Source organism: Amphiprion ocellaris, chromosome 4 (genome assembly GCF_022539595.1).
Source record: "Amphiprion ocellaris isolate individual 3 ecotype Okinawa chromosome 4, ASM2253959v1, whole genome shotgun sequence".
Classification (NCBI taxonomy): domain Eukaryota; kingdom Metazoa; phylum Chordata; class Actinopteri; family Pomacentridae; genus Amphiprion; species Amphiprion ocellaris.
The window spans coordinates 12326675-12352404 of record NC_072769.1 but is presented as its reverse complement, the minus strand read 5'-3'; the positions used below and the strand labels follow the sequence as shown (position 1 = coordinate 12352404).

Below are 25730 nucleotides of genomic sequence, written 5' to 3'. Positions count from 1 at the left end.
TAACAATGTGGGATAAAATCTATCCATCTTTGCTGCAAATAGCTTCACAGCAACTAAAACACTAATTACTGTTTAACAGCCATATTATTTTTCTGGTGCTGCAAAGGTTAGACTTTCATCACATCTAAAAAAAACCACCCAGGCTCCAGTATGGTATGAAGAAGACATGTGGATAACCATAAATACAGACAAACAGTCTGCTGTTTCTGCAGACAGACGGGGCTCCAAGGACAAAGCGGAGAAAGAGCATAAGGATATAAAGTCAAGCGAAAATCCATATACATCACAGACTAACTCAAATGTAATCTGGAAACTGTGACAAAGTTTTTCACCCAGAGGGATTAGAAAGAAAAGTTGCTGTTTTCTCATCACATGAGAAAATGCAATTTGGTTTTATTTGACTTTCAGACGGGCTCTCACAGTCACTTTAATCTCTTTTCCGCTGATGACATTGCCACACCAAACTGGCAAGTCGATTCTGAAGCAATTACACAAGCTGGTGAACTAAATCGCAGAACCAAAGCACCACTTTGCAAAAATAGTTCATCAACAACAAGCAACTTCCAAGAACATCCATCCACAAGAGCAGTCACAACAGCAAAGCTGCAGAACAGGAAGATACAAACTACAAACTAACTTCAGTATACTCTGGCAAAGGAAAAACTTGTTTCACTGCTGTTCGTGCAGCAATTTATCAAAAAATTAAGCATTTACCAAAAATCTAAACCCATTTAGGCAGGTAAGTCAAGGTTACATGGATGCCAATCACAACACTCTAGTACTAACTGGGTCAAATACATTTGCTGTGAGTTTGGTTCTATGTTTTATGTATTCAAAAGTTTCTTTTGTTTGCATTTTATTTCTGATTCTGATTCTGATTCTGTCACTAACAATGATTAGTGGGACAGAGAAGTGTGTCTGGAACACATGTGGGTTGGTCTGATAGATGGTTGAAGCAGACTTACTGTCAGGGTTGGGGGATTTGCGTCCAGCATGGTTGGGCGAAGAGCAGCGGAAGGTGGTGACGATGGTGTTGTGGTGAGGGTTGGGGTGGTGTGGGTGGTGCACTGGCTGGTGGTGGCCATTGTTCTCCGGAGGAGCTCTGGTGATGTTGATATCAGGTTTGCGGACGTCCCCGGGACTGGGGGGTTCAAATTTGCGGGCGTGATTCTGCTCAGGGGCTCTACTGAACCCGTTGTTGTTGTTGTTGCCCTCGTTGCGGCGAATCACCGGGGAGTCGGTCGGCGTCTTGGCAAAGGTCACCTCCCTCTTGTGGGTCATCTCGGGCGTCTTGGAGTGTCCCAGGACTTCGGGACGTTTCAGGGCACTGTTGCTCACAAAGCGTGTGGAGGCAGGGCTGGTGGCGTTGTCTACCTGCTTGCTGGAAGAAGAGATGTCGATGGAAAGTTCAGAGCGGCGCGACACAGGCTCGGGGGTCTTGGAGCCTCCACCGCCCATGATGGAGCGCGGTTGGGTGTAGTTGAGGTTGTTGTTGTTGGTGGCCGGGCCGGCAGTGCCCAGGTCCCGGTAGTAGATGCTGGTGGGAGACATGGCATTACGGTGGGGGGAGCTGGTGGTCCGTCTGGAGCCGGGAGAAGAGTGAGATGAAGTGTCGACATCCTCCACCTCAAAGGATCTCTTCAGGGCTGCATGAAGGAGACAGAGACAGTATATCAGTCACATGGTCATTTGATCAGAAATAAACAGCTATTTTCATTATTTTGACAATACTATCTGGGTGATTTTTTTAACCAGCTGAGGTTACTGCTTTTCCAGTGTGATGACTTAGTGCTTTTCTCTTTGAATATCATTGCAAATCAAGTAGAATTGGATTTGAACTGGTGAAGAGACAAAACAACAAAAGAAATACAAATACAACTTTAGAAATCGGTTAGACAGCAATTTCTAACATTATAGACACACAGACAATTAAAATAATCCCTAATTACTGTATTTTTACACTGTTTAACAATCCAAGAGCCATTCCAAAATTTTTTCTTCTTTCAAAATCTTACCACGAAGTACAAGCAAAGTAACGTAAAATATCGAAAGTATTCTGCCAAAATATATTTACAATGTGACTGATTTATCATTATGAATGATACAGTTGGGTTGTCAACAGTGTTGCATTAACACATAAGCAGCATTTTATTGCTTTACTGTAGCTGGTTGACATATAAGTAGGATTATTATTGGTATAGAAGAAGAAACATAGTTCTGCTCCACAACTGTGCAGTCATATTTGTTGCAATAGCAGTATTTCTAAAGTGTAGTTAAATATACTTAGCTACTTTCTACCAGTGTATTAAACAGAGAATAATATATTGAAAGCACATCCATTTGCTGTCCCAGTTTCTTCACCAAAAACAATCTCATCTTTCCCTTATAAACAATTTATTTGTCAAGATTGTTGTTTATGGCATGTCGGAAAAATATCATAAAATATTCAACAAAAAGGTCACACCAATTAACTGAGCAAAATAAAAAAGTTAATTGCTCTCCTACAAAACATTATGAATAGTATCCAAGTAGTAAAGTGCCTGTGGTTTGAGGGTGGAGGAGCTGGAGAAGCAATCGTTGTGGCACACAAAGAAACAGCTTGCACTCTCAATTAAGCCAGACCTTTCTAATTTCATTACATCCTCAGTCACCGGCAGTGGGTTTTTCACCAGTTTAGAACATGTTAAAGTCAACTCATGCATTACTTGGATGCTATGTGTGTGGTACACTACAATATAAAAGTCGAGGGTTTTACACAGGGCCACTTGAAGCATTTCACAACAAGCTATAATGCATGCAATCAGCCAACCATCATTCACTGCTGGGCATTTAGGCAAAAAAAGTCCCAAGACTCCCTGTTGTTGAGCAACATCAGTGCACAGATAAAGGAGCATCATTCCCCGAAGGATAGTTATGATGTGAGAAACAGCACTGTCCACAATGAAGATATTGAGGGATGGAATCACCCGCTGGGAAGATTGCACTGGCTGCAAGTCAACTTGAATTTGACTCCCAATAAGGATTTGCTGTGCCAAGCCAGTGGCCAGGAGCCTGCATCATAATGACACACTAGTTAGACTAGTCCGCTCACGCACACCCTTAAGAACATCTCTAGTTACTTTCAATCCAAAACACAGTGCTGACTATTTGATTTGTGTGTGGCTTGTGGTGTGCCTCAGGTGCTCGTGTTTTTGTGCAGCTGTTTGTAGTTTTGTTCAGAATGCTTGTAAAAAAAACTGTTACAGGAATGTATACATGTTTATTTTTAAGCAGCTAAACCCACAGGGAGGATTCGATGCTCCAGCTACACTGCTCTCCGTGTAAAGCCAAAACTCTGTTAGGCGATGTGGAGCCCGACACAATCACATCAAAGCTGTCTCCCCACACACATCATCACTAATCTAATGTACCGCTACAGTATAAGATGCCTCATTCCAGCATGGTGGACATTTGACACAATTTAGGCACCAACAACAACAAAAATCACGCTATAGCCAAAGTCTTGTTCTCCTGTTGTGTTAGTCTGATACACCAGACATTCACCTGTGGAGTAAATGGAATTCACAGCGATCTGATCTGTTAACAGTTAAACTGCAAGTGTGGAAAGCATGAAATGCCACTTATTAAGCACACAGAAGGTTTTATGTTAAAGAGCAAACAACCCCTAACTAATAAACACTTTAGCAGTGAGTTTCTCATACTCCCATTGTTCATTTTCTGTCCTCAAGTTTTAATGAGAACAGAGTTCATTATCCAGTAAGGAACCAGAAAATAGCTTTAAAATCCATCCTTCAATAGATATACTTACACTATATATATAATAAACCTGTTATTTGTGAGTGGTGTCCAAACCCACACTACCACTGGACTGTGTCTTTCTTGCCCCTGCTTTCCTGTCTTGTGTTTTATGATTGAAGAGGGAGTCCAAGGTTGTGGCCACTTTCAACTCCGGCAAGAGAATAAGTAGGTCTGCCAATATTGGTCTGTAGATTTCATAAGAGGCTGAGAGACTCTGACACATGCTTAAGTGTACAGTGAATGAGACTCATTTTAACCTTTTCAGCAGCAAAATCACACATACTCTAACTTCCCAGGACACATGCTGCAGATTGTTGTTACATTTTGGAAGATGTGTACATGAAACATCCATATCCACAAGTTACGCCAAAGCGAAAGGGTTGAACCAGTGACCTGTTAAGTGATTGTAGATTAGTATTTCTGTTCTCGGCTGCTTTGTGATTGCAAGCCTCGAGGCGCAGGGCTAAAGCAGAGGACTTGAGTGTTTCCCCTTCAGGTTGTTTGTATTTAGAGACCATGCAGCCAAGTGAACATGATTTAAGAGAAGAAAACATGTATTTTACATCTAAACAGAAATGAATCTGAATCTTTCTGCACTTTAATTTTGACTGAGGATATGCAGAACTGTAAAAGAGCATTTCAGGGCCTTTCTCACTCAGATGATCAGCCAACTCTTATATTCATGTGGTCAGTGGTTTCTTTTGCTCAAGAGAAAGGGGAAAATGGGATATCATAAGTACAGGAACATGGGGCAACAGGAGTAGTATTTGTATGGGACTGACAGATGGATGAAGGAGTATCACTCCCAGTGAAGCAGCATTCCCAGACTATGAGCTAGAAAGGAGAAGTCCAGTCTACCTCAGACGAACCTCACTAACAGCAGCCAGAAGCCTCATCTCCCTCATGTCCCTCCTCTACCTATCGCTGCCCAGTGTCCAGTATCTCACAGTGGGATGGAAATGCAGCGCAGACAATGGAGCTCAAGATTACTGGCGCATAAAAACAAAGGTGGAGGCAGCTGTTCACAGTCATTTGTTCTAATGAGGCCCAGGTGTTGGGTCATGCTGCTTCTTTATCATCGGTGTCATCACTTACTTTCAAGGACAACGAACACAAACACTCAGTATCATCTCAGGCCAGATGCACTAATAAGGGTTAGTCAGGGGTTGGAGGGAGGAAAACAAACAGAGACAGGAGGGAAAAGGAGAAAATAAGAAGAGAGTGGAGATAGGGAGGAATGGGGAGGCTCAACAGGTCAAGACAAAGTTGTCAGTTGTGGTGTTTCAGCTTTTCTACCTCTGATTGTGGCTGACAGCTGTCCGCAAAGATTAGGTGTGCTCAGCGTTCACAGAATTCTTTAAAGGTTAAAATGTACACAGTGTTACTATATTACTGTGACAAGGTCAAATATTTTGGATTTAATATCCTTGATAGCACAGTGTTGAGATATTCTGTGGCTGATGGTTGTTTCAAAACGTGTTTAAGCACAAGGAAAAATCAGTAATAATCCAGTAATGTTACAAAAACAATGCCACCTGTGGTGAAAGTGCAATAAGGACAAATGTAACTTTCATTCGGATTTCACATGAAAATCAAAATAATGTTTGAGATATGTATTAAATTGACAGTGTATATTCTCAAATTAAGGCCAAAAAAATGAAGGCAGAGAGAAAAATGCCATTACCCACACTATAGCAGTGGTATAATGAGTCACAATATATAGTAAACCCACATAATATACGCCTCAACATTATCATCATGCCATTCAAATGCTGTAACTGGCAGAACTGAATTCAAATTGCATTAATTAAATATATAATAAATATTTTTGGAGTTTGTTGAAGTTAAGCTCCTGTTAATGAGCTTCAACACTTTCTCAAGCTGTGTCACTATAAAAGTCTTCTGGCGAAGCAATGAACTGGCCTTGAATGTGGAATTAACAGCATTAACAGCAAATTGACACCATCAATAATTCAGTAAAGATAATTAAGCCTTTGTCAAATATAGCCCTTGTTCCCTCTTAAACTGAAGTAAATGAAAGCTTAAAGAACCATTTCATGCACGCTCTACTTTGCACATGTAAACACTTCAATAATTTTATTCATTTAACAACTGTGTATATGTTTGTAGGTAAACATTGCATATAAAAATACTGTATATAGTAATCGGGAAAAAAAATACCAGTATCGTAATTATTAAAGATAGATAAAGATAAAGATAAAGTTCTTTATTTCTCCCCACTCCAGGGGAAATTTACATTGTTACAGCAGTTTTATTTACAATATATACAAGGGTGGCAAAATTTTTAACAGAAAAAATAAAAATAAAAATAAAGTTTAAAAGTGCAAAGATGTAAAGTAAAGGATGTAACTCATTGTACATAGCCTTGAACTCATAAACGGAATCCTGCAATTCTATCCTTGGGCAATAAGTCAAGTGATCAAGAGAGTAATTGTCTGTCAAACACTAGTTCTATAAAACCATTTTTTATGCAGTGGAGTTTATCTGATGTCAGCAGCCACAGAATACAAGTCGCTGTGGTCAGAGAAGGAAAAACATGACCATACCTCTCAACTGACACGACAAGGCCAAACAACCAACGATAGAATTTCATACTACGGTATTTTGCTTGGTAAGACAAAACCTTAATGCTACACTGTCAAACACACACTTCCTCTGACTGCCCACTGATGGTGTTGGGTTTGTTAATGGTGCCCAGCAGCAGCAGCTTAGTGTGTCAGATTTACTGCACGGTTACTGGTCTGGCCGATGTCCTGCGTCCTGCACAATGAAGTTGTGGGATTGCTGTAGGTGTTTGGTGAAGTGAGAAGACAGGAGAGGAGGAGTCAGAGGAAAGCTCGGATCAAAATTGTATTTTTTTTTTTTGCAGATGCTTATCATTTAAACAGCATTCTGTTGGAGTTTGCGTGTAAACTGTTCAGATGAACCGAGGGACATGAGTCTGAACCCTGAGCAGAAGCAAGAAAAAATTTCACCCCTGATTGACTGAAGATTTTGTGCACACACACACAAAGAGACACACAGACACACACACTCTCGCAAAGTCATTGAGGCAGCTGCTGAATAGCTGCCCTGCTTCTTGGCTTCAGGCTCTATACGCCTCAACCTCTGACAGGTAAAGCTTCGTTCTGTTTCTTTGATCTGCCACTGGTTAACTATCTTCTGCATGAACAGATTGATTTACATCAGTGACCGGTGAAGGTACACAGACGGTGGCTGCATTCCACTTACCACCTGTTAACACACAGCGTAGAAATGGGGTGTGGTTAGAAATGAAGTGTTTGGCAGCATAGACTGATGCAAAGAAACATTAAACGTGTGATTAATAGGAACTTGGTGACCTTAAAGCAGAAATACTAATATTCAGACCAAGCACTTTTTCCAGTGTGAATCATGCACTGCAACACACAAAACAACACATCTCAGCAAAAATGTTTTCAAGAAGGCCGTATACTGGATTTGCCAGTAAATTACCGGATGAGGAACATGATGATGCAGAGCTGTGAGCTCTTTCTGCAGCCTCTGGGTGCTCAGCATTTGTGTACTTGCAGGACATTCCTCTGTGTGTGTGTGTGTGTGTGTGTGTGTGTGTGTGTGTGATAATGATGATGGTGCAAGCAGCAAAGATACACTGGCTAACTAGAGGTTCAGCCAGATGCATTGCAGGTTCAAAAAATACATGCAATGTATGGAGAAATCTTATTTTTGTCTAACTGGCTTAACAAGGCATATTAGCAGGGAGTCACATGCTACGTGAGCTGTAATATATTTGCCTGAGAACCAACAGCTCCACAGAGAGCTGTTGAGAATGTGTTTTATTTACACACATCATCCACTGAGACTAACTTAATAACACACTGACCTCTTTGCCAGATTCCAAAAAATGTACCACACACATGCACTGTCTTCATTTCAGTGTTAATTTCCTCTCTGTGTCCATAAGTCATGCTGGAGCACCGACGTGGCACCTTTAAGGAGACATTCAGACCAAATAACTTGGCTCAGTTTAGTTGAGTCCATGCACTCCAAAGCCTCTGTGAATATACAAATAAAGGCTTAATCTGGGCTTAATCTGCAGTGACTCATAAGTTTAGGTTCAGCAGAGACATTTTCTACCTCTTAGAAAGTCATAATATTGTTTCAGTGTGTAGTTTCTATGGTAGTTTCTATCACCCATTTTCCATAATAGTCACATACACGAGTCCATCCAAAGAGGTATTATTACATCTTTAGTGTGCTCACCAATTAAATTGCCTTTTGCTTTCTGTGCCCATTTTCTCCTCGTGTGACACAGCAGGGCAATGTAGTGGAAAACATAATGATGTGGGATAAATTGAGGATTTTTTTCCAATCAAGTGCACCTCGTGGTACATTTTTTTCTACTATGGAGGGAAAAACTGAGCATAATCCACTATCAGTGTAATGATATACATGGTAAGTTACATTTGGATGAACTATGTGATACAGAGACAGCTTTCTCTATGTAGAGCCCTGAAACCAGGTTCTCCGTTATATCTGAATGTTTTCAGTGCACATTAATGGTCATTCTCTGTATTCCTATAATGAGTGAACTCTGATTGGCTTTACTCTAACTTCAACTTTATGTTTTCAGGTCACCTTCAGTAAATCCAATCATTTTGACCAAAATGCTGTGTGCATAAGAATGTCTGGCCATCAGTAACTGAACACTATGTTGGATCTAATAGAATCTATGATCTAATACAACAATCTGAACTCTCTGAACCCAAAAACCAGTCACCAAGATTGAAAGGCATGCTTTCTTTTTTTTAAAAATCACCAAAATTATACCATTTATTAGAGCTAGTTGAGTTTTTTTCCATCCAAAAACTCAACTAAATCTAAGATTAAAATTGTGATATTTCACCACAATCTCTTGATTATACATGTCTTCATCAAAAAAAAAACTATTTGCTCTAAGCAAATTCTGTAAAAAGCACTTACAATAATTCTGCCCTACTTGGTGCAATTGTGAGCTATGACTGTCATGTAACAAAAAATCTGACACTTTTAGCTGAACTGGACTGAACTGCAGGCAAAAAATGTTGTACATGCTGATTACAGTTTTTTTTCCCACTTTATTTATGATTATTGGCATTACAACTGTCTCATACTTCACAGAACACATTTTTTGAGTTTTCTCTACTTCTAACTGTTTCTATAGAGGAGTAAGATTTTGTATTTCAATGAAAAATTAGCCCACAGTGAGTAAAAATTTAACAGGAGCAAAAACGCCCCAAAACTGCCTGAGATTCAGAGAGTTTAAAGTAAGAAAACATGCTCCATGTTGTCCAGGAGATTTACACTTAATCTATGTTTTTCCAACCCAACCCTGCTTTGTTTTTACAACAAATAAGGCTCAGAGGGGATGGAGACTAACTTCTTAGCTGAGCAAACGTGTGTCTTTGCCCTCTCTAATCCGACAGAGAAGCGCAGCACTGAGAAGTATCCGGAGAAGCCGCCTATTCAGTGGGTAAGACGAGACTTTTCTAGTACTGCTCACATACTGTCATTAAAATAAGCAATAGTTGGTTCTCAATGTGGGAAACACATAAACTCAATCTTTGAAACTGACATATAAAAACCTCAAAACTAATTATTGTAGCTGGATAAAGAAAAAAATGAAACAATGAGCAGAAACCTGCTGAAACTTTCTAGCTATGCACGAAAGTGAGAAGCAAGTTGAGTTATTTGAAGTATTCAAACACCCTTAGAAATATGACCTAAAACAGAGACCTTCCAATAATCTGGCTACTGTTGAGGATGTAAAATAGTTTGTGGTTTCTGCTCTCAGCATCAGTTCATGACATCTGACAGTGAGCATCAGGCCAAACAGCAGCTGCAGGGACTGACTGGAGGAGGAACAGGAAGGAAAGACGTGGGGAAGGAAGAAAGATAGAATGGCAGAGGAAAACGATGACAAAGGTTATTGATGCCAGTCCCACACTGGCTTCACAAACAAAGGACATGCAGTTGTGAATTTTGTACGAGGGGTTAGACAGATGTTAGTTTTCAGTGCTGGAGTTTCCACTGTCTCCCTCTCAGTGTTTTAACTGAAGGCTTTCCGGTGCTGGAACAGTGTCGATGTCAGTGCTGTGTTTGTTTCTATTATTGAGGTAACTTGGGTATAATCAATAACAGACCACAGGCTACTGGGAATTGGCTAGAATATAACCCACCGCCCTGTTTTAAACAGAATAACAAGCAGACACACACACATGCAGCACACCAGTCATAAAAATGCAAGCAACTATGCAAGATACTATACTGATTTGCACAAACAGCACGTTCACACTAAGATGCTGGTTAATGCCACTGAGTCTCACAGATGTTGCTGCTCACTGTAAAATATCAGCATAAGTAAGTGACTGAAATGCAGAAAAGTGAGCCACAAACCTTCAAAATCAGAAATAATTCCCTCCAAGTGTGGGTTGATTCCAGATTCAGACATTTTTCACAGGCGCAATTTCACAAAACTTCCTTCTCTCTCGGCTTTGAAGTGGCTCCCCGTTAATCCTGAACACACTCCAAAATAGATTAAATGAGAAACAAGGTCGAGCCCACAACTTTCTCTTAAAGGAGCAACTTATTTTCTCTGACTTCCCACTAACTCCTCTGTATTGCTGCATTCAGACTCCAGCGAGTGAAAAGCCTCCTCCCTTCTCCTCCTCCCTGTAGTTAGAAACACACACCCCTTCCCTAATGTCCTGTGTTTCCCCTGCCCCCCACACACACACTCCTATATGCATCCACAGGCATTCATGTAGACAACAGTCGCTGTCATACGCCGAAACCCTTTTCAACCAAAGTGGCTCTCAGGTCTGATTTCCTCATTCAACTTCTGAGCAGCTTTGACAGTGAAAGAGGACATTATGTCACACAGTCACTTTACCCAAGTTAAACTGCAATCAGACCAAATCCTACGGTACAACTGTGGCTCTTCAACGGCCTGCATAAAGAGCAGTTCCACTGTGTTACCGCCGCAGAAGGACCGCAGTTAAAGTGACAGTCTGAGGGCTCAGTTTTGAGTAAACAACCTCCACAAACCGGCTGGCACGTTAATTAAAGTGCAGTCACTTTTGTAGTAGCTGCTTTCCTGTGACATGAAAACCTGAAAAACTTCCTGGAGAGAGTTGACATTAAGGATATACAATGGTGCCTCCGGGCAATCAGCAAGTGATTCGTGCTCCAACCCGCCCTCTGCGACTGCATTATCAGGAACAACATGGGAATTTGAGCTCGGTGGACACATTTGACCAGGTAATCTAGCACTGCTGCACTTCTTTTGGCAGGGACACTGATGAAAAGCCTGCTTTTTGATGTGGTGGGTTTGGTTACATTATTCGTCCTTGAAGCTGCTGTGGCCAATTTAGTGACAGATCTGCGCAGTGAGGGAGAAACATTGGTGAAAAGGTGTTGATACATTTATCTAAAGTGATGAAATATCAAAGTTAGCCCGGCATTTACTTAACCATTCCACCGTCTCCCTGTGGGATGTGCTACAGACTTTCTTATCCAGGAATCTACTGCAGAAACAATAAAATAGTGATGCTATCAGTGCAACTGCTGATTAGTCATGAGTGAGTTGCTTTTCACAGCTTCTTGTTAGGAGTCAGACATGACTGAATGAAATTTATGATACATATGATCTATCATGGGTTAATTTTTTAATTTCCATACTAATTATAAAGCTCAAAATGATGGATGGAGATGCTGATCTCCAATCAGTTCTCAAAGAAAATCTAAATCCAAAGTGTCGGCCAAAAGAAGCTGGTATTTTCACCTTCACATAGTCATACATCATACAGAAAATCACAAATCACAAACTGTTTTTCACTCTTAGGGAGGGTAAAATAGGCACAGAACAGCTCCTGGCACATTTATAGACTTAAAGTAGTTGAGGAATCTTATCTGAAAGAAAAGCTCCATTCTGAGGTGCACTAATAAGATGTCAAGCCTACACAGTGGCCCCTAACCCTAACACCTGAGAGGTCGACGGCAACACAGAATAACACTGTGTACTTGCAGTGCAGTCTCATTACTTCATACAACTGCTGTCAAGGTGTCTCAAGACAAAGAACAGAGCAGCACACACAGGAGTGGGCATTTACACTAAATCCTAGAATATCTGTGGACTGAGACGCTTATCGTCACAGATTGTGTAACTGAGTTTTGGGGACATCTTAGGACATCATAGAATATGCATCATGTATCCTGACAGGTATTGGCAATGTGTGTGAGTGTGTGCTCCAGGTATTACTCATATTAGGGGACCTAAATCTGCATACAGTCACATTAAAGGGACAAAAACAGTGTCCACGTAGCATAAATCATTACATTTCAAAATGTCGATATGCTTTAGGGTGAAGAAAACTTTCGGTGCAGGTTAAAGCGTTACATTTAGCAAACTCAGGGAATTGCTAGGAAATAAGTCAATACAATGTCCTCTGAAGTTCTGGGTACACAACTGTGTGTGTGTGTGTGTGTGTGTGTGTGTGTGTGTGTGTGTGTGCCCTCTGTACCCACACAGTCTATGCACTGGGCTGCACTGTAAACCAAATGCCACAAGGCTCTGCAGTAGTTAAGCTAAAAGACACCGTGTGTGAAATACACGCCTCCCTGAGCCAGTGTGTATTTATCTAAACATGGATACACACTCCGGGTCGGCTGTGAGGCAAAGTTGAGCGACAGAACGAGAGAAAGAGCCAAAATCTGGAGAAAGTTGTATAAGCGTGTGTGTTTACATTATGAGTGACGTTATTTGAATATATCACTGTGTATACATGTGCTAGTGCGGTTATGAGACTCTGACTGCGGACACGAGTGTGTTTGTGTGCGTCTGTGCCCCTGAAATAGCACCGAGGTCTTTGCACATAGTCGAATAAATCAGTCTGACCAACACCATCCAGCTCCATGTGTCTTTGGGGGTGGGCTGCACTAGAATTATGCCTTTTGCCTGTGAGTGTGTGATCTACGTAGAAATACAGTGTCTTCTAAATGAACTATATTTGCTGATTTATTTATATTGGCAAAGTTGTCAGATTTAGCAATTTAGGCCAAATTCAGCTTGTAAAGACTTTGAATTTATATTATTTACAAATTTACTCTATGATTAATGCATTAATGAATCCAAATTTGTTCAAATGTACAAGTTCTACACATATAGTTTACACCCCTAACATGCAAAAATGATTAATAACCCCAAGAAGAAATCAACAATGTTGTGTTAAATATCACATATTCAAGGGCGCCAGTGATTTAATCATTTCATTTGCTTTATTTTTGCAACTGTTACGCAGGAAATGTTTCTTATGTGCTCAGATTTTAGGCTTTGTTGCTTGGTCAGTTCAAGATAAAGTAGAATTTAGCACATTTATTGGACTTTGCATGAAACTAGGTGTGTTAGTTCTATTTGAGCTAATGTATGTGGTTTCATTGCATTGTCCAAATAACACCTTTTATAACTGATGAGTTTGAGCTAAATGCCAAATAGGCATGACAAAATGACACTGCTGAATGTTAGTAGAATAAACTTGTTCAATATATTGTGCAGTTAAACAGGAGAGTTAAATCCCTACACAAATCCAATGAAAGAATAAAGAAAAGGAAGAAAGAGAAAAGTCAATTGAGAGCAGGCATTTGTAGCACACGAGGCCTTGATTTAACTAAACTCAATCTATGGCATTACTCACATCTGCACGTTTTCATTAATTTGACAGTTCTTTGGAAAATCTACTATCCATGTTCGATTTAATACCAAGATTTTAAAACTGGCTTGAAAGCTGTGCAGACAGTTTAGCAGCAATGAGGCTGTTGTGGTTTTAAGACTTGGACGTTACAGCAAGAAACTGTCCTCAGTCAAAATGGCATTCTGACATACATATGTGGAGTTTGTGATATCTCGGTTTGAGCAAAAAACCCAAACATCATATGGACATTTCAAGACTGTTTCGAAAGGTAGTCGTATTAGAATTATGGACAGATACTGAATGATTTGCTTGATTTTCTTTAACTGTGTGTAGGGTGGAGTTAAGCGCACACGTGTTAAAGGGTGAGAAACGCCTGAAATGCAAGTTCTTCACACCCGGCTTGCCTCTATGCTAATATTTTGACACTGTCTGATTTCCTCTCGCTGACCACAAGTATAGTAGAGCTACTTGTAAGTGATCTCCTGGATGAGCTTTCACAGGAGGAGTTTGTCTGTCTTTGTTATGTCACCCCAGGATTGACCCGTGTTTCCATCATGTTGAATAATATCACCTGTCAGAAATCCTCCCTCAGGAGGACTGAAGGTGGAGCTTCCCACTCAGTTTCCTTTACTCCCTGCGCCAGCCGTTTTCATGGCTCCCTCATTCATCATTACTAAATGATAATCTGAGGAACAATATGAGGTGAGATACTGGGAGGGCAGTGGGAGGAGAGCTGTGGGGCGTTCACTCATAGAGGATATCCTGTACACTTCTTTTATGGAACATGGTGAGCTGAGTGATTTCCTTGATTTCCTTTAACTCAGGGTTCATGTGTATTTGTGGATGTGGGTGGGGTCGTGTGCACGTGCGTTATAGGGTGAGGGTATACAGGGCTGCAGCAAATCAGCACTTCTTGAAACCGCAGATTCATGTGCAAAAAGAGCGAACGGTGAATTAAAGACAGAAGTTACAGGCTGCGTGTTCACGCTCCGTTAAAAGCTGATTTTTTAAAAGTAACACTTAACATTTTGTGCTGCCTTTTATGAACACAGCTTGTTCCCTTTCAGGTACAGTGGCCTCAGAAAGCAACATTTTGAATCAGCTATTTACTCTGATGTTTTTAACCTCCTAAAATCCACCACTTTTTATGGAATTTTTGGCCTGTTTGGCACACCCAAATGGAAAAGCTTGTAACAGAGGAACTGTAAGGCCAAAACACATGCAAGAGACTTCACTTGAAAGGTAACATCTTCTCTGAAAATGCACTTTTTAGCATGTGGCTACATTAGTTCAAACATGGCTTTAAACTAATAGTAAGTCATTTTTTAATAACATTTACTGCAACATGCTTTATGTCAGAACTATACTATACTGGATCGGACCTTATGGGGAATATGGAGTGTCTGTAAGATTAGTTGTGGAGATTCTCACTGTGTGTAACAGGCCAAGTTTGACAAAAGAACTAGGTTAAAAGGTTCAACGAAAGATAGCACAAAAAGTAATTAGACCCTCCTTAGTGGCTTCACTGAAGATCAAAAGCAAAGCGTTCAGTTGATCCACTCTCCAGCAGCAGTGTCATCAAAACTGATCCCTCACCGATTCATGTAGGTTTAAGCTGAGTCGTTCAAAAACATATCCAAAACTGCCTTCTACTGTGCATCTTCATTAGCAAATATAATCCTAGCTGTCCTCTTTTGTGAGCTTATAGATGGCTTCTGCTGCATCGCCCCCCTTATGTACCCATAGACATCGGTTCTGTCTTGAATGATCCAAGAGCTGAGCTGTATCTTGCAATTCTTGATCTCTAAAGTGATCTCTGCTGCAGGGTCTTGCCTATTTTTCTTGATTTTACTCACAATTGTCCCATCCAATCTGAAAAAACTAATTTTGAGTTAAATGTTTCTTCTCTTGTCATTTAAGAGGGTTTTGTTTGTTTCTCCGGTTTATTTTTCAGCAAAAAAACATTTAGACTGTCTTTTCTATTGCTCAAATATCAGTTTATTGACCAGTTTAATACCTAAAATAGTAAAAAGCCATACATAATGCATCTCTATATTACTGTGTGTATGAAAACCAACAACTGCTGTGTGGATCTTGGCCTTCTCTTCATGTTAACAAATGTTACCAGATTGTAGAGGGTATCAGCTTGTCCTTCCAAAACTATCAAAGAAAGTTGCATCTGTCCAACTTGTAATATCCAACGAGGGAGTCGTTGCTTTCATTGTTGTCAAAGTGATACTAAATAGGTCACACAAATACTGCAATTACTGTCATCTCCACAGACAGGACAATGACTTCCTTCCTATTTAATTGGCACAACATAAAGCAACATGACACAACTGTTTCTCCTTTTTCCCACTGAATACTTTGCTTTTCGTTTCCCTTTGTTGTATTCTAAAGACAGCGCATCACCAATTAGCAATTACAACAAGTCAATGTGGTGACCATACAGGACAGCCTCACCAGATGACAGGTCGCATTGAACAAAGTACTGTAATCCTGAGCAGACAAGGACCGAAGAAGACACTCGGTCAAGATGGTGCTGTTGCAGATGCACAATTAAATTCACAAAAAATTCATTAATGCGCCACAGACTCAGCTCTTATCGTTATCAAAACAGAGTCTAAAGGGATCAGGGGCGGGGTAGGTGGCTGTTGTCAAGACAACAGGTCCAAACAGAATTACACTGCTCAGGTTGAAAACCAGGAAGTAGCCGAACCCATGCAAGACTTCCTCAAATCAGAGGAGTGAGGGGTGAAGTCACTGCAGTGTTTTCGTGGTGGAAAAATAATCCACTGCCACCTCACTTCTCTACTACACTGTCCTCATCCCCCCCCAATCTGGTGTCAGCCGTTACTAAATTCCACCACCTCCCATAAAAAAATAATTAAAAAAAAAAAAAAAAAAAAACTCGCCGTCTGCAAAATATGAATCATCCACATGGAACATTTCACAGGGCTTGGGGAATTGGTGGCTGCACTAAAGAGGATGAAATGACACTGCAACAGTGCCACCAAGTGGAAATGAAAACCTGGTGTGCAGTATGTCTACATGAATAACGTGACTTGCTGAGCTCAGCCACCATATTAACAGTCGAATTAAAGAGCCATTTGCAGAGTGTCGCTCAGCTGGATGCCAAGCTTTAATAACTCTAAGATGCTGGAGTAGTCTTATCCTCTTACTGAACATATATGAACAGAAGCTGCACCTAATCTCTATTAGCACAGGAAAAAGCAGACATTAAAATCCAAAAAAAGAAAGAAATCAAGAAGAACTGAGAAACGTCCACAGCAGAAGCTTCTGAGTTACAGTGCAGCAGGACAGCAGAGTCAGATGCATGTTAAACATTTGTCAAGAGTCTGCTGTCTGTCAAAAACCCAAATCATATTAGCAGACATATGAGCTCTCGATCCTCCTCAGCTTAAAATAAACCTCGTGTGTCAGTTGGAATTAATCGGAAGACTGGACTCCTCAGATTAAAGTCCAATCATGTGATGATGGCGTGAAGATTAAACTCTGTGGGTCAAATGTAAATCATTATCCAAGGGTGCCAATTACTGCAGCCACTTTGCCCCGGAAGATTCTGTTTTCTCATTCGAGGAAGTTGCCTTTGACAGCACATCACACCAGGTTTACTCACTGTCTCTCTGTTCACAGTGAGCTTACTGCACCCATGGCTGTGCAGTCAATGAGAAAGAGGGAGTCTTTCGGTAAGTTTTGTGGCTCAGAAACATCTAGGAGAAATCAGACGGGATAAGCTGACTCACACAGACAGAGAAGGTCTCTGAGCGGCTGCTTCCACCGCGACTGACCAAGCAAAGCAAACACAAGCAGGGTGGCTTCTCGCTGACTGCTGCCACACTGCTGAGAAGCTGCCTCCTTCTAACAAAGAGAAAAGAAACACTCCCCAGAGGAAAAACTCTGGAGCTTCTCAAATAAGTTGAAAAAGCCACAAAAACTTACCGGCTATTCTGTCTCTCTCCATAACTCAACGACTACCTCAAATAGCCACATGTAATCTCTCGCTTTTCTCTCCTCTCCTTCCTTCCCTCCCTTTTTTTTCTGCATGGAGACTTCCCCTTTTCTCCTGACTTAGTCACCCTGTCCCCCTCTTTCAACCCTCCCTCTCTCCTCCCTCCTTTTCCTCCCTTGCTCTTACTTCCTCCAAGTTTTAATGTCTTCAGTCTGTCAGAATAACAAGTGAACAGACCAGACATCCACAGCCATGTGTTGGTCATATGGAGTCCCTCTTCTTTTTCACAACATTCTCTCCTACACACATATATTGCAGACTTGTATCACAGAGACCTTTAAGAGGACATTTTTTATTCTCCCTTTCCTTTCTCCAATATTTCTTGTTATTCCCTTCATTCTACATCTAGTCCTCCTTTCTCTTTATCTCTTCTGCTCCCTTGACACTGAAGCTGCATTGTGTCTTTCAAACAGAGCCTCAGCCCATTTGGTCAAAGGTCCTCATATGAAAATAAACTCCATCCACTTATTACAAGAGAAAAAAAAACAGTCCACCGGGAAATCCTGCACTATACTGACATTTATGCTATATACTCGCACAAACCCACATAAAGCAAACAATTCAAAGAACACATCACTGGCTCTAAATAGATTCAAGAGAATTCTAAGAAATCCTTGTCAAAAATGTTTCATTTCAGGGCACTCGTGCATGAAGAGCTTCTCACTGAGGCTTCTTCACAACTTATTAATAATCACCATCTCAAGATCTCAGCCAAGAAGCTTGTTGACCTCCTGCACAAGTCTACGAGTGTCACTCAGCGAAGTTCCCTATTTCTCAAAGTCTGAATGGATGATTATTCCGTGAACAGATTTCACAGCAAAAATCACTGCTGTTACCAAAGCACAAACACACACTGAAGAGTCACATCCGACCCTCGACGTGCTGCTCAACAAGGTCAAGGGCCACTCAGAGAGCCGCTGCCCTGGCGAGAAAACACAGCTCATACACAAACTCACACACACCCATCTTTGTTTTTGTGTCAGGAAGAGAAGGAGGAGTAAAAACTCAACACGTCTCATTTCCACTTCCCCTTTCTTACAAGGAACATCTCCACTCAAACCAGTGTCTTCCAGATTGACAGCTACAAAACTAGTTCAAGCAAGAAGTAGAAGTAGCCGCATGCGCTTCTACTTGCAAAATAACGCTTATGAAGATGGCCAGAGGTCAAAAATACAGCTGCAGTTGGAGTCAAAACGAACATCTTTCTTCGGTGAGGTGTCTGCTTAGATAAAGCAGTGACATGACCTGGTGTTCCTCCAACCACGACGTGACGACAAGCCTCTCTCTGTCTGACCTGCACTGATACAGACAACCTTCTGTGCAGCCAGAAGTTGGTTTCAGTTTGAGTGTGTTTCGGGTTCCAGAGCTTGTAAGAGGAAGAATTCTGACAGAATTTCGCAACATATTTTTGCAAAAAATGAAGACAGATTGTAGATGGCTGGATCATCCTGCGTGATACTAGAAAACACACACACACACACACACGCATACATGCACACACACACACACACACACACAGCTCTGACTCCCCTGCAGTCCTAGGGCCTTTTCTGACATCTGCAACAGAGAAGTGAAGAGAAGCAGAGCAGAGGAAGCAGATTAGGGAAATTTAAGTGTAGGTGCAATGTAAGAATCTGAGTAGATCTGGCCTCAGTGAGACGCTGTAAGTAATACTAAGGATCAGTTCAAAAGCAGGATTTACAGAAGCAGAGTCACTGTGATTTAACTACCTCTTGGAAGTTTAAGTAAGAATGATTAACAAGGTATTTTTTGTTTGTGTAGCATAAGATGGAAGTAAATACATTAAAGACACTGAGTGATAAGGGAATTAAAAGACACTGAACCAGCTAATCTGGCATTTATTAGATGGAATATTTAGTATTTTTGGAGCAAGAAGATATTTCGGTGTATAATCCATTATACAATTGCATTGTTATTATGTCTTCAAAAACAAGAATTTAATTTATTTGCCGTTATAATGGCCATCTACATTTATATTTTTAAATATATATCTTTATCGAAAGTTTTTAGTCGGAGCATTAAGTAGAGTTGCACAATTAATCCATTTCAGTTGAAATTGCAATTTGAAGAATGTAATTAAGAAAATGCAAAGGCTGTAATGTAGCATATACGCTATGCAGCAGTCTGACAAAGAGTTTCAACTGTTGTGTCAAATTCGTACCGCCGTGCTTGTGTCGCACTTTGGATGTTGTCTCACATGATTATGCTCCATCACATGTTTTTGAATCTAATATTGAAATATTGAATTGAAGCAAGACTTTAAAAAAATTATATTGCAAATCAAATTGTGTGGCAGGAAAATCTAAATTAGATATTTTCCACAAATCGTTCAACCCAAACATTCAGTCTCAGCACAGCTTATTTTGAGAACCACAGCTACTCAGGAATTAACTCCACCGGTCTGGTCAGTGTACATGATGGTGTTGAAAATTCTGATATTTAGAACCACAGAGCAGAATAAAACCAAAGAAATTACAGAGTTGGTACTGATTCCATATGGAAAGCAAGAGGTTGATGCTATGACAAAAGTGTGTGTTTAAAAATAGAAGAGACATGTCTCTTTTGGCCTCTGGCTCTTTCTGCCCCGTGATCATTTTCCACTTACAAAGCTGCAGTTAATCACAGGGTCAGGGTCAAAAAAACACATGAAACACACAACATGTGTTTATGCATTTGTTGACTCACTCTCGTATGCATAACACACAAACACGACGTAGATGTAAACACGTACATCCTGAGAGGTGTTGCCATGTGAAACGTGTTGGTGTGCACATGAGGTGCTGCTACTGTTTTATTCCAAGTTGTTAGTGACAAAGTTTTTGGTGTTTTTTTTCATTTTCCTGTTTCGTGGATGGAGCCAAATGGCAAACCTGCCCCAGAACCATCACATGTACACACACGGAAACTTCTGGTTGTAGAACAAAGGGCAGTGGCCTGGGCCGAAATGGCAGAACACACACACACACACACACACACACACACACAGACACACACACACACACACACACACACACACACACACACACACACACACACACACACACACACACACACACTGATGGCCGGAAGAAGCCAAAAATGACAAAATTCATGTAATAGGTTGAAGGTCATGACCTGACTAATTTCTAATACTAATTTACCTAGAACATGAAAATGAAGGCATGGCAGGGTTTTTTTTTTTAAAAATCCGCATCTCTGAAATTTTATCATCCCGTTCACTCATGTAATTATTATTCATTATCCTAATAATCTCACATAACCTCCTTTGGCGAAGTGTCCTTGGTCTCTTATCCACTGCAGTGCTTTGGAGCTTTATCTAAAGTGACACTGACCTTTCAGTTTTATTTATTTAAATGTGTTTTATAACTGCAGAAGTATAAATTAAAGTCAAGAAAAGGCATCATTAACTCCATGCAGCTCATAAAGGCTGGCCTGTTTTTGGAACTCCTTTGGTTTGGTGACAGCTTATTAACCCGGTGAGTAAACGTGAAAAATCTCACTCAGGAATTCTTTCAGTTTAGCTTTACAGATTCCAGAGGTCCTGAATTTAAAACAGTAACTAAAGCTTGTTTTTTGGATATTATATGTATTAACAGAATTTTTAAAAATGTACATTTTTCAAAACAAGTACGAAAAGATTTCATTTTTATGTCCAAAATTTGTCATGTTTTCTATTGCAAGACAACATTTTGCAGCAGTTTACAGGAAATTAGGTCATCTGAGCTCATAAAAGATGTGATTCAGAAAAACAGGATTCAGAGAGAAGAGACTGAGAGGGCCTCCCTAACTCATACCTTTCACCGCCTCTCCTCTCCATCACCCAAACCTGCTAGTGAGATACAGCTAGAACCTCCTACCACACACATACACACACATTCAGACTTAAACAAACACATATGAACACTCGAACACCCACTAAAAACCAGATGCACACACATATACGCGCACAAACCCCAACGGTTATCCGAGCTGACACACAAACACACAGTCAGCCTCCCTTTTTCATTGACTTACATACACATATGACAAACATGTAGCCCATATTTGCACCCGATGAGGCAGATGGTCATGAGGCACAGACGGACACGTGCTCATGTTCACTCATGCGAGGTAAACTCAACCCCCCAACACCTCACGACCCCCCCCCCCCCCAAAAAAAAAAAAACAAAAAACAACAGTGTATCACACATTGACTAAGAGTGGATGGCAAGCCTTGGGGTGCTCATTAATGTAAGCCGTCACTTCAGAGCGCAACCTATGGCATAACGCGTGACTCAAACATGCTAAATTTAGTTATATAACAGTCGGGCAAAGAGCTCACCAGCGTGCCAGCCAGCACTAAAGGGACGCCTGCAGGGCAACGGCAATGCACAACCAAGGAGAAAGAACAGTGAGAAGAAGATAAAAGATAAGATGAGAGGAGGGGAAGTAGTGAAAGAGGTAAATGGAGGGGAAGAAGAAAGGAGATAAGGTGAAGAGGCTGAAAGCTTCTTGGGTCTTCAGGGAGGAAAAACACGTGGGAGGAGGATGGATGCACGGACAGATAAGACAGGATTGTGTGTTGTGATGCATGCAGCAGTAAGGAATGGATTTACAGTTCAATGCTGATTTTCAACTATTGATGCCACCACTGTCAGACAACCAGTAAACCTGTACTGTGCTTTAACAAGCTTTTTTAATGGAAGACATTTTGACTCATCTGAACTCCATTTAGCTGCTTCAGGTTTAGGTTTCTGGTATTGTGCACCACTGCCACAGATTATTAGTATTATTTTAATTTCCTGTGCATCACCAACTAATGCATGCCAGGAGGAAAATCCTTACTATAATACACCAAAAGGCTCATGCATTCAGTTTCTGATATAATGCTACGATGAAAACAATGTTTTTCTACTATTTAACATGAGGCAATTGGTGTGCAATCACTAAAAGGCTCAGTAATCGAGTTCACATTCTTTAGTTTATCAACTGAGAGTGACGATGGCATTAAGTAGAAGCATTGCAGTGGAGATGGAGTAGCTAGAAATGAGCAAACTTATTCCGTCTATAAAATGACACAAACCAATGAAAAATATTGATATGAATATATAAAAACCAAGATGATGTTATCAAATGTCCTGATCAAGTCACAATGCAATTATATTCACTTCATCCAGGAGAAAAGAAATCAGAAAACATTTAAATTTAAGAAGCTAGAATCAGATATTTTAAATTATTTTTCTTGTACAGTCATTGAGGGGCTGCGCAGTGATTCGGTGGTTAGCACTGTTGTCCCTTTCTGCTTGGATTTTTTTAAGTTCTCCCTGTGCATGCGTGGGTTTTCTCCGAGTACTCCGGCTTCGTCCCACGGTCCAAAAAAAATTTGCTGAGGTTAATTGATAATTAGATGTGAATGTGTAGCCCTGTGACAGACTGGTGACCTGTCCAGGGTCTCCCCTGTCATTGCCCCAAGTTAGCTGGGACAGACTCCAGCTCCCCGGCAACCCTAATGAGGATTAAGCGGTGTATTGATAATGGATGGACGTACAGTCCTTTACTCTAGGTTGTAAATGATCATTCGATATACTCCACAGACGTACATTTTGGCTAAAACTGAGCAACATGTGTATCATTGGTAGAAAATATTTGTAACTGTATAGAATAACAAGGGAAATACAAAAATTCAAGCAAAAAAAAAAAAAAAGTCTTGCATTCAGTTTCTGATATGGAAATTTTTTTTCCAACAATTTAACATGAGATAAGTAGTGTGCAATCACTAAGAGGTCAAATTATTGTGTTCAAATTCTTGAATTTACCAACTGGGAGTGATGATGGTATCAAGAAGAAGCACTGTAGTGGAGATGGATTACCTGTAAATGTGCAAATAACTTTTTGTCTCCAGCTTTCATAGTGTCATCGCATGCATCACGTTGCAAACAAATCAGACCACACTGACCAACCACGGTGCTTGTTATCTTCACATGTAGCTGCTGTAATCTCAGTATACGGTTATAGTTTTGAATAGGTACACTTTGACCTGAGCTTAAGCTTAAAGCTAAAAAAGCATAAAGCTGGCTATGACGTCAAACACCTATCAAAACACAGGCACAAAAACACTGCAATTCACACAACACATCCACACATATGTTCATCTATAACACACACATACTGCTATGCTTAGCTGCAGACACACAGCACGCTCTGCTCCCTAAAGTCCCCTTCAAAAAAAACCCCAAAAATCTCCCTCCTCCAAACATAGCAGCAGAGATTCCCATCTGCACACAGGAGATGGTGGAAAGTGAAAGGGAGAAAACAGTATGATGTGGTGCTTCCAGCCACAGTCTGATGACCTCAGCAGAGAGCTACGCGGCACTCATCTTCCCCCTGCTTCATCTCCATCATACAGAGAGAGAGAGAGAGAGAGAGAGAGCAAGAGGGAGGTGCTGTGCTCCTCATTTGCGTCTCCTGCTGATGCTGCTGCTCCTCCAGCCTACGTATACAACCTGGGGCATGTACAGGGACGACACAACTCTTCACATCACTCATCGGCGCAAGCCAAATTTAGAACTAGACCCCTTACTCTCATGCAAACCATGAGGAAATATATTTTTTGTAAACAAGAAGCGCTCCTATTACTTGTTCCAGAGAGATTTCACTTTCGTTTTGTGAGAGCTAAAAAAAAAAAAAGTCCAAAATAAAACATGATCCATAAACCTGGAAGTTGCTCTGACACTGTTAGACAGTGTGTGCACACCACTGCAGCAATATGGAAATCAAAAAGGACCGATTGCATCTCTATTTTCCAATCCAATTTCCCAGGCTGGCTTGATGAAAGCCCCATGGCCCCGCAAACAATTTCAACTGAATCTGACCGAGTGTAGGGGTGAGCTGGTCTTTTGTTTTCTTTTGATATAAACCCAATGTTTTGAATTTTTTCCATTGCACCAGATAATTTTAAAGCAATGAGTTGCAGACCTAAATGCAAACTGGTCACTCAATCTACTTCCCATTCACTAATGTGGTATGTTCATGCTGGTGTGCAGATCCAGAGCTGCTGATTTGCTAAGTGAAGTGAACAAAGTGAGTCTGGAATCAATAAAAAGAATGACTTACCGTCTGAGAATTGTAAACACCTCATTTACATCACAATTTAAAAATCTTTCACTGAGATACCCCTTTGAGAGGGTTTCTCATGTCCTCAGTTGACATTTATGGCTCTCCATTTCCAAAATGTTAACAGCATTATGAGAAACATCAAACAGCAAAAACCATTTTCCATCATATTAATTTTATGTTTATAATTAGGATTCTTATTAGAGACTACAACAGTGTTTCTATGGGTCCATGCAAAACATAGAAAGCCCTAAAAAAAACAAGACATTATAAACACAACAGACGAGAGAAAGAGCAATACATCTTAGGTGTTTTGATTATCTGTTGTCACTGTAGAACTGTGAAGCTGTGACTCAGCATAGCAGTGCAAGTATTGTGTTTAAAGTCCCTGTCCAGGCTTTGATCAAACTCCTAAAAAGTTCTATCTGTATATCAAAATTATATATTTAAACGTTTTTTTTTCAATGACAATAATCCTTTCATGACTTAAAATAGTGAAGATGTAACTCCACACCATTGCCTCCTTCAGAATGTGCAAATTTATGAGGTCTGTTTGGTGCAGCTCAAGCATACTAACTCATCTATGATTGTAAGTCTGTAAAAGTAGTCTACACTACTAAGCGGTAATCTCCGAGGCTGAAAAATTTAAAATTTATAAAATGAGGCTGCAGTTCCTTGAACGGCCACTTGTTGCTGCATCCAGAAGTGACTCATTCCCCATAGAACCCCATGTTAAAATAATGTTAAAATGCCCAAATTGACAGCAGATATAAACATGTTTACAGCCTGATACAAAAACAGTTTTGGTCTCTATAGCTAATTTCCTCCCATTTACAATAATTGGGTAAGACGTGTTTATCCTGACAGGTCAGTTTGTGGCCCAAAGACATCTTTGTAGAATCAGGTTCTGCCAAGGTAATCTGAGGCACCACAATGAGCTTCAAAACCGCTATTAAAGAAACCTGTAGGTGACGTCATGAGGAGTTTGTCCATCTTTTTATACAGTCTATGTACACTGTACAATGGCAAGTTGTGACGTTCAAGTAATTCAACCGTAC

At 40.5% G+C, this 25730-nt stretch overlaps 1 protein-coding gene across 4 annotated transcripts in view; it reads right to left on the bottom strand.

Annotated features, from left to right (window-relative positions):
* Window positions 1-25730, bottom strand: part of LOC111582195 (septin-9-like) — an 80538-nt gene that overhangs the window by 46499 nt on the left and 8309 nt on the right. The window contains exons 1-2 of one of the 4 annotated variants that reach the window (XM_023290769.3): window positions 17490-17618; window positions 966-1646 (exon numbers count right to left, since the gene is read on the bottom strand). In XM_023290769.3, coding sequence (XP_023146537.1) covers window positions 966-1646; window positions 17490-17511 — 703 coding nt within the window. In that variant the 5' untranslated portion in view covers window positions 17512-17618. Of the gene's footprint in view, window positions 1-965; window positions 1647-7681; window positions 7788-10233; window positions 10447-17489; window positions 17619-25730 lie in introns of those variants that run through there. The other 3 variants (XM_023290768.3, XM_055010013.1, XM_023290770.3) reach the window with 3 other exon arrangements.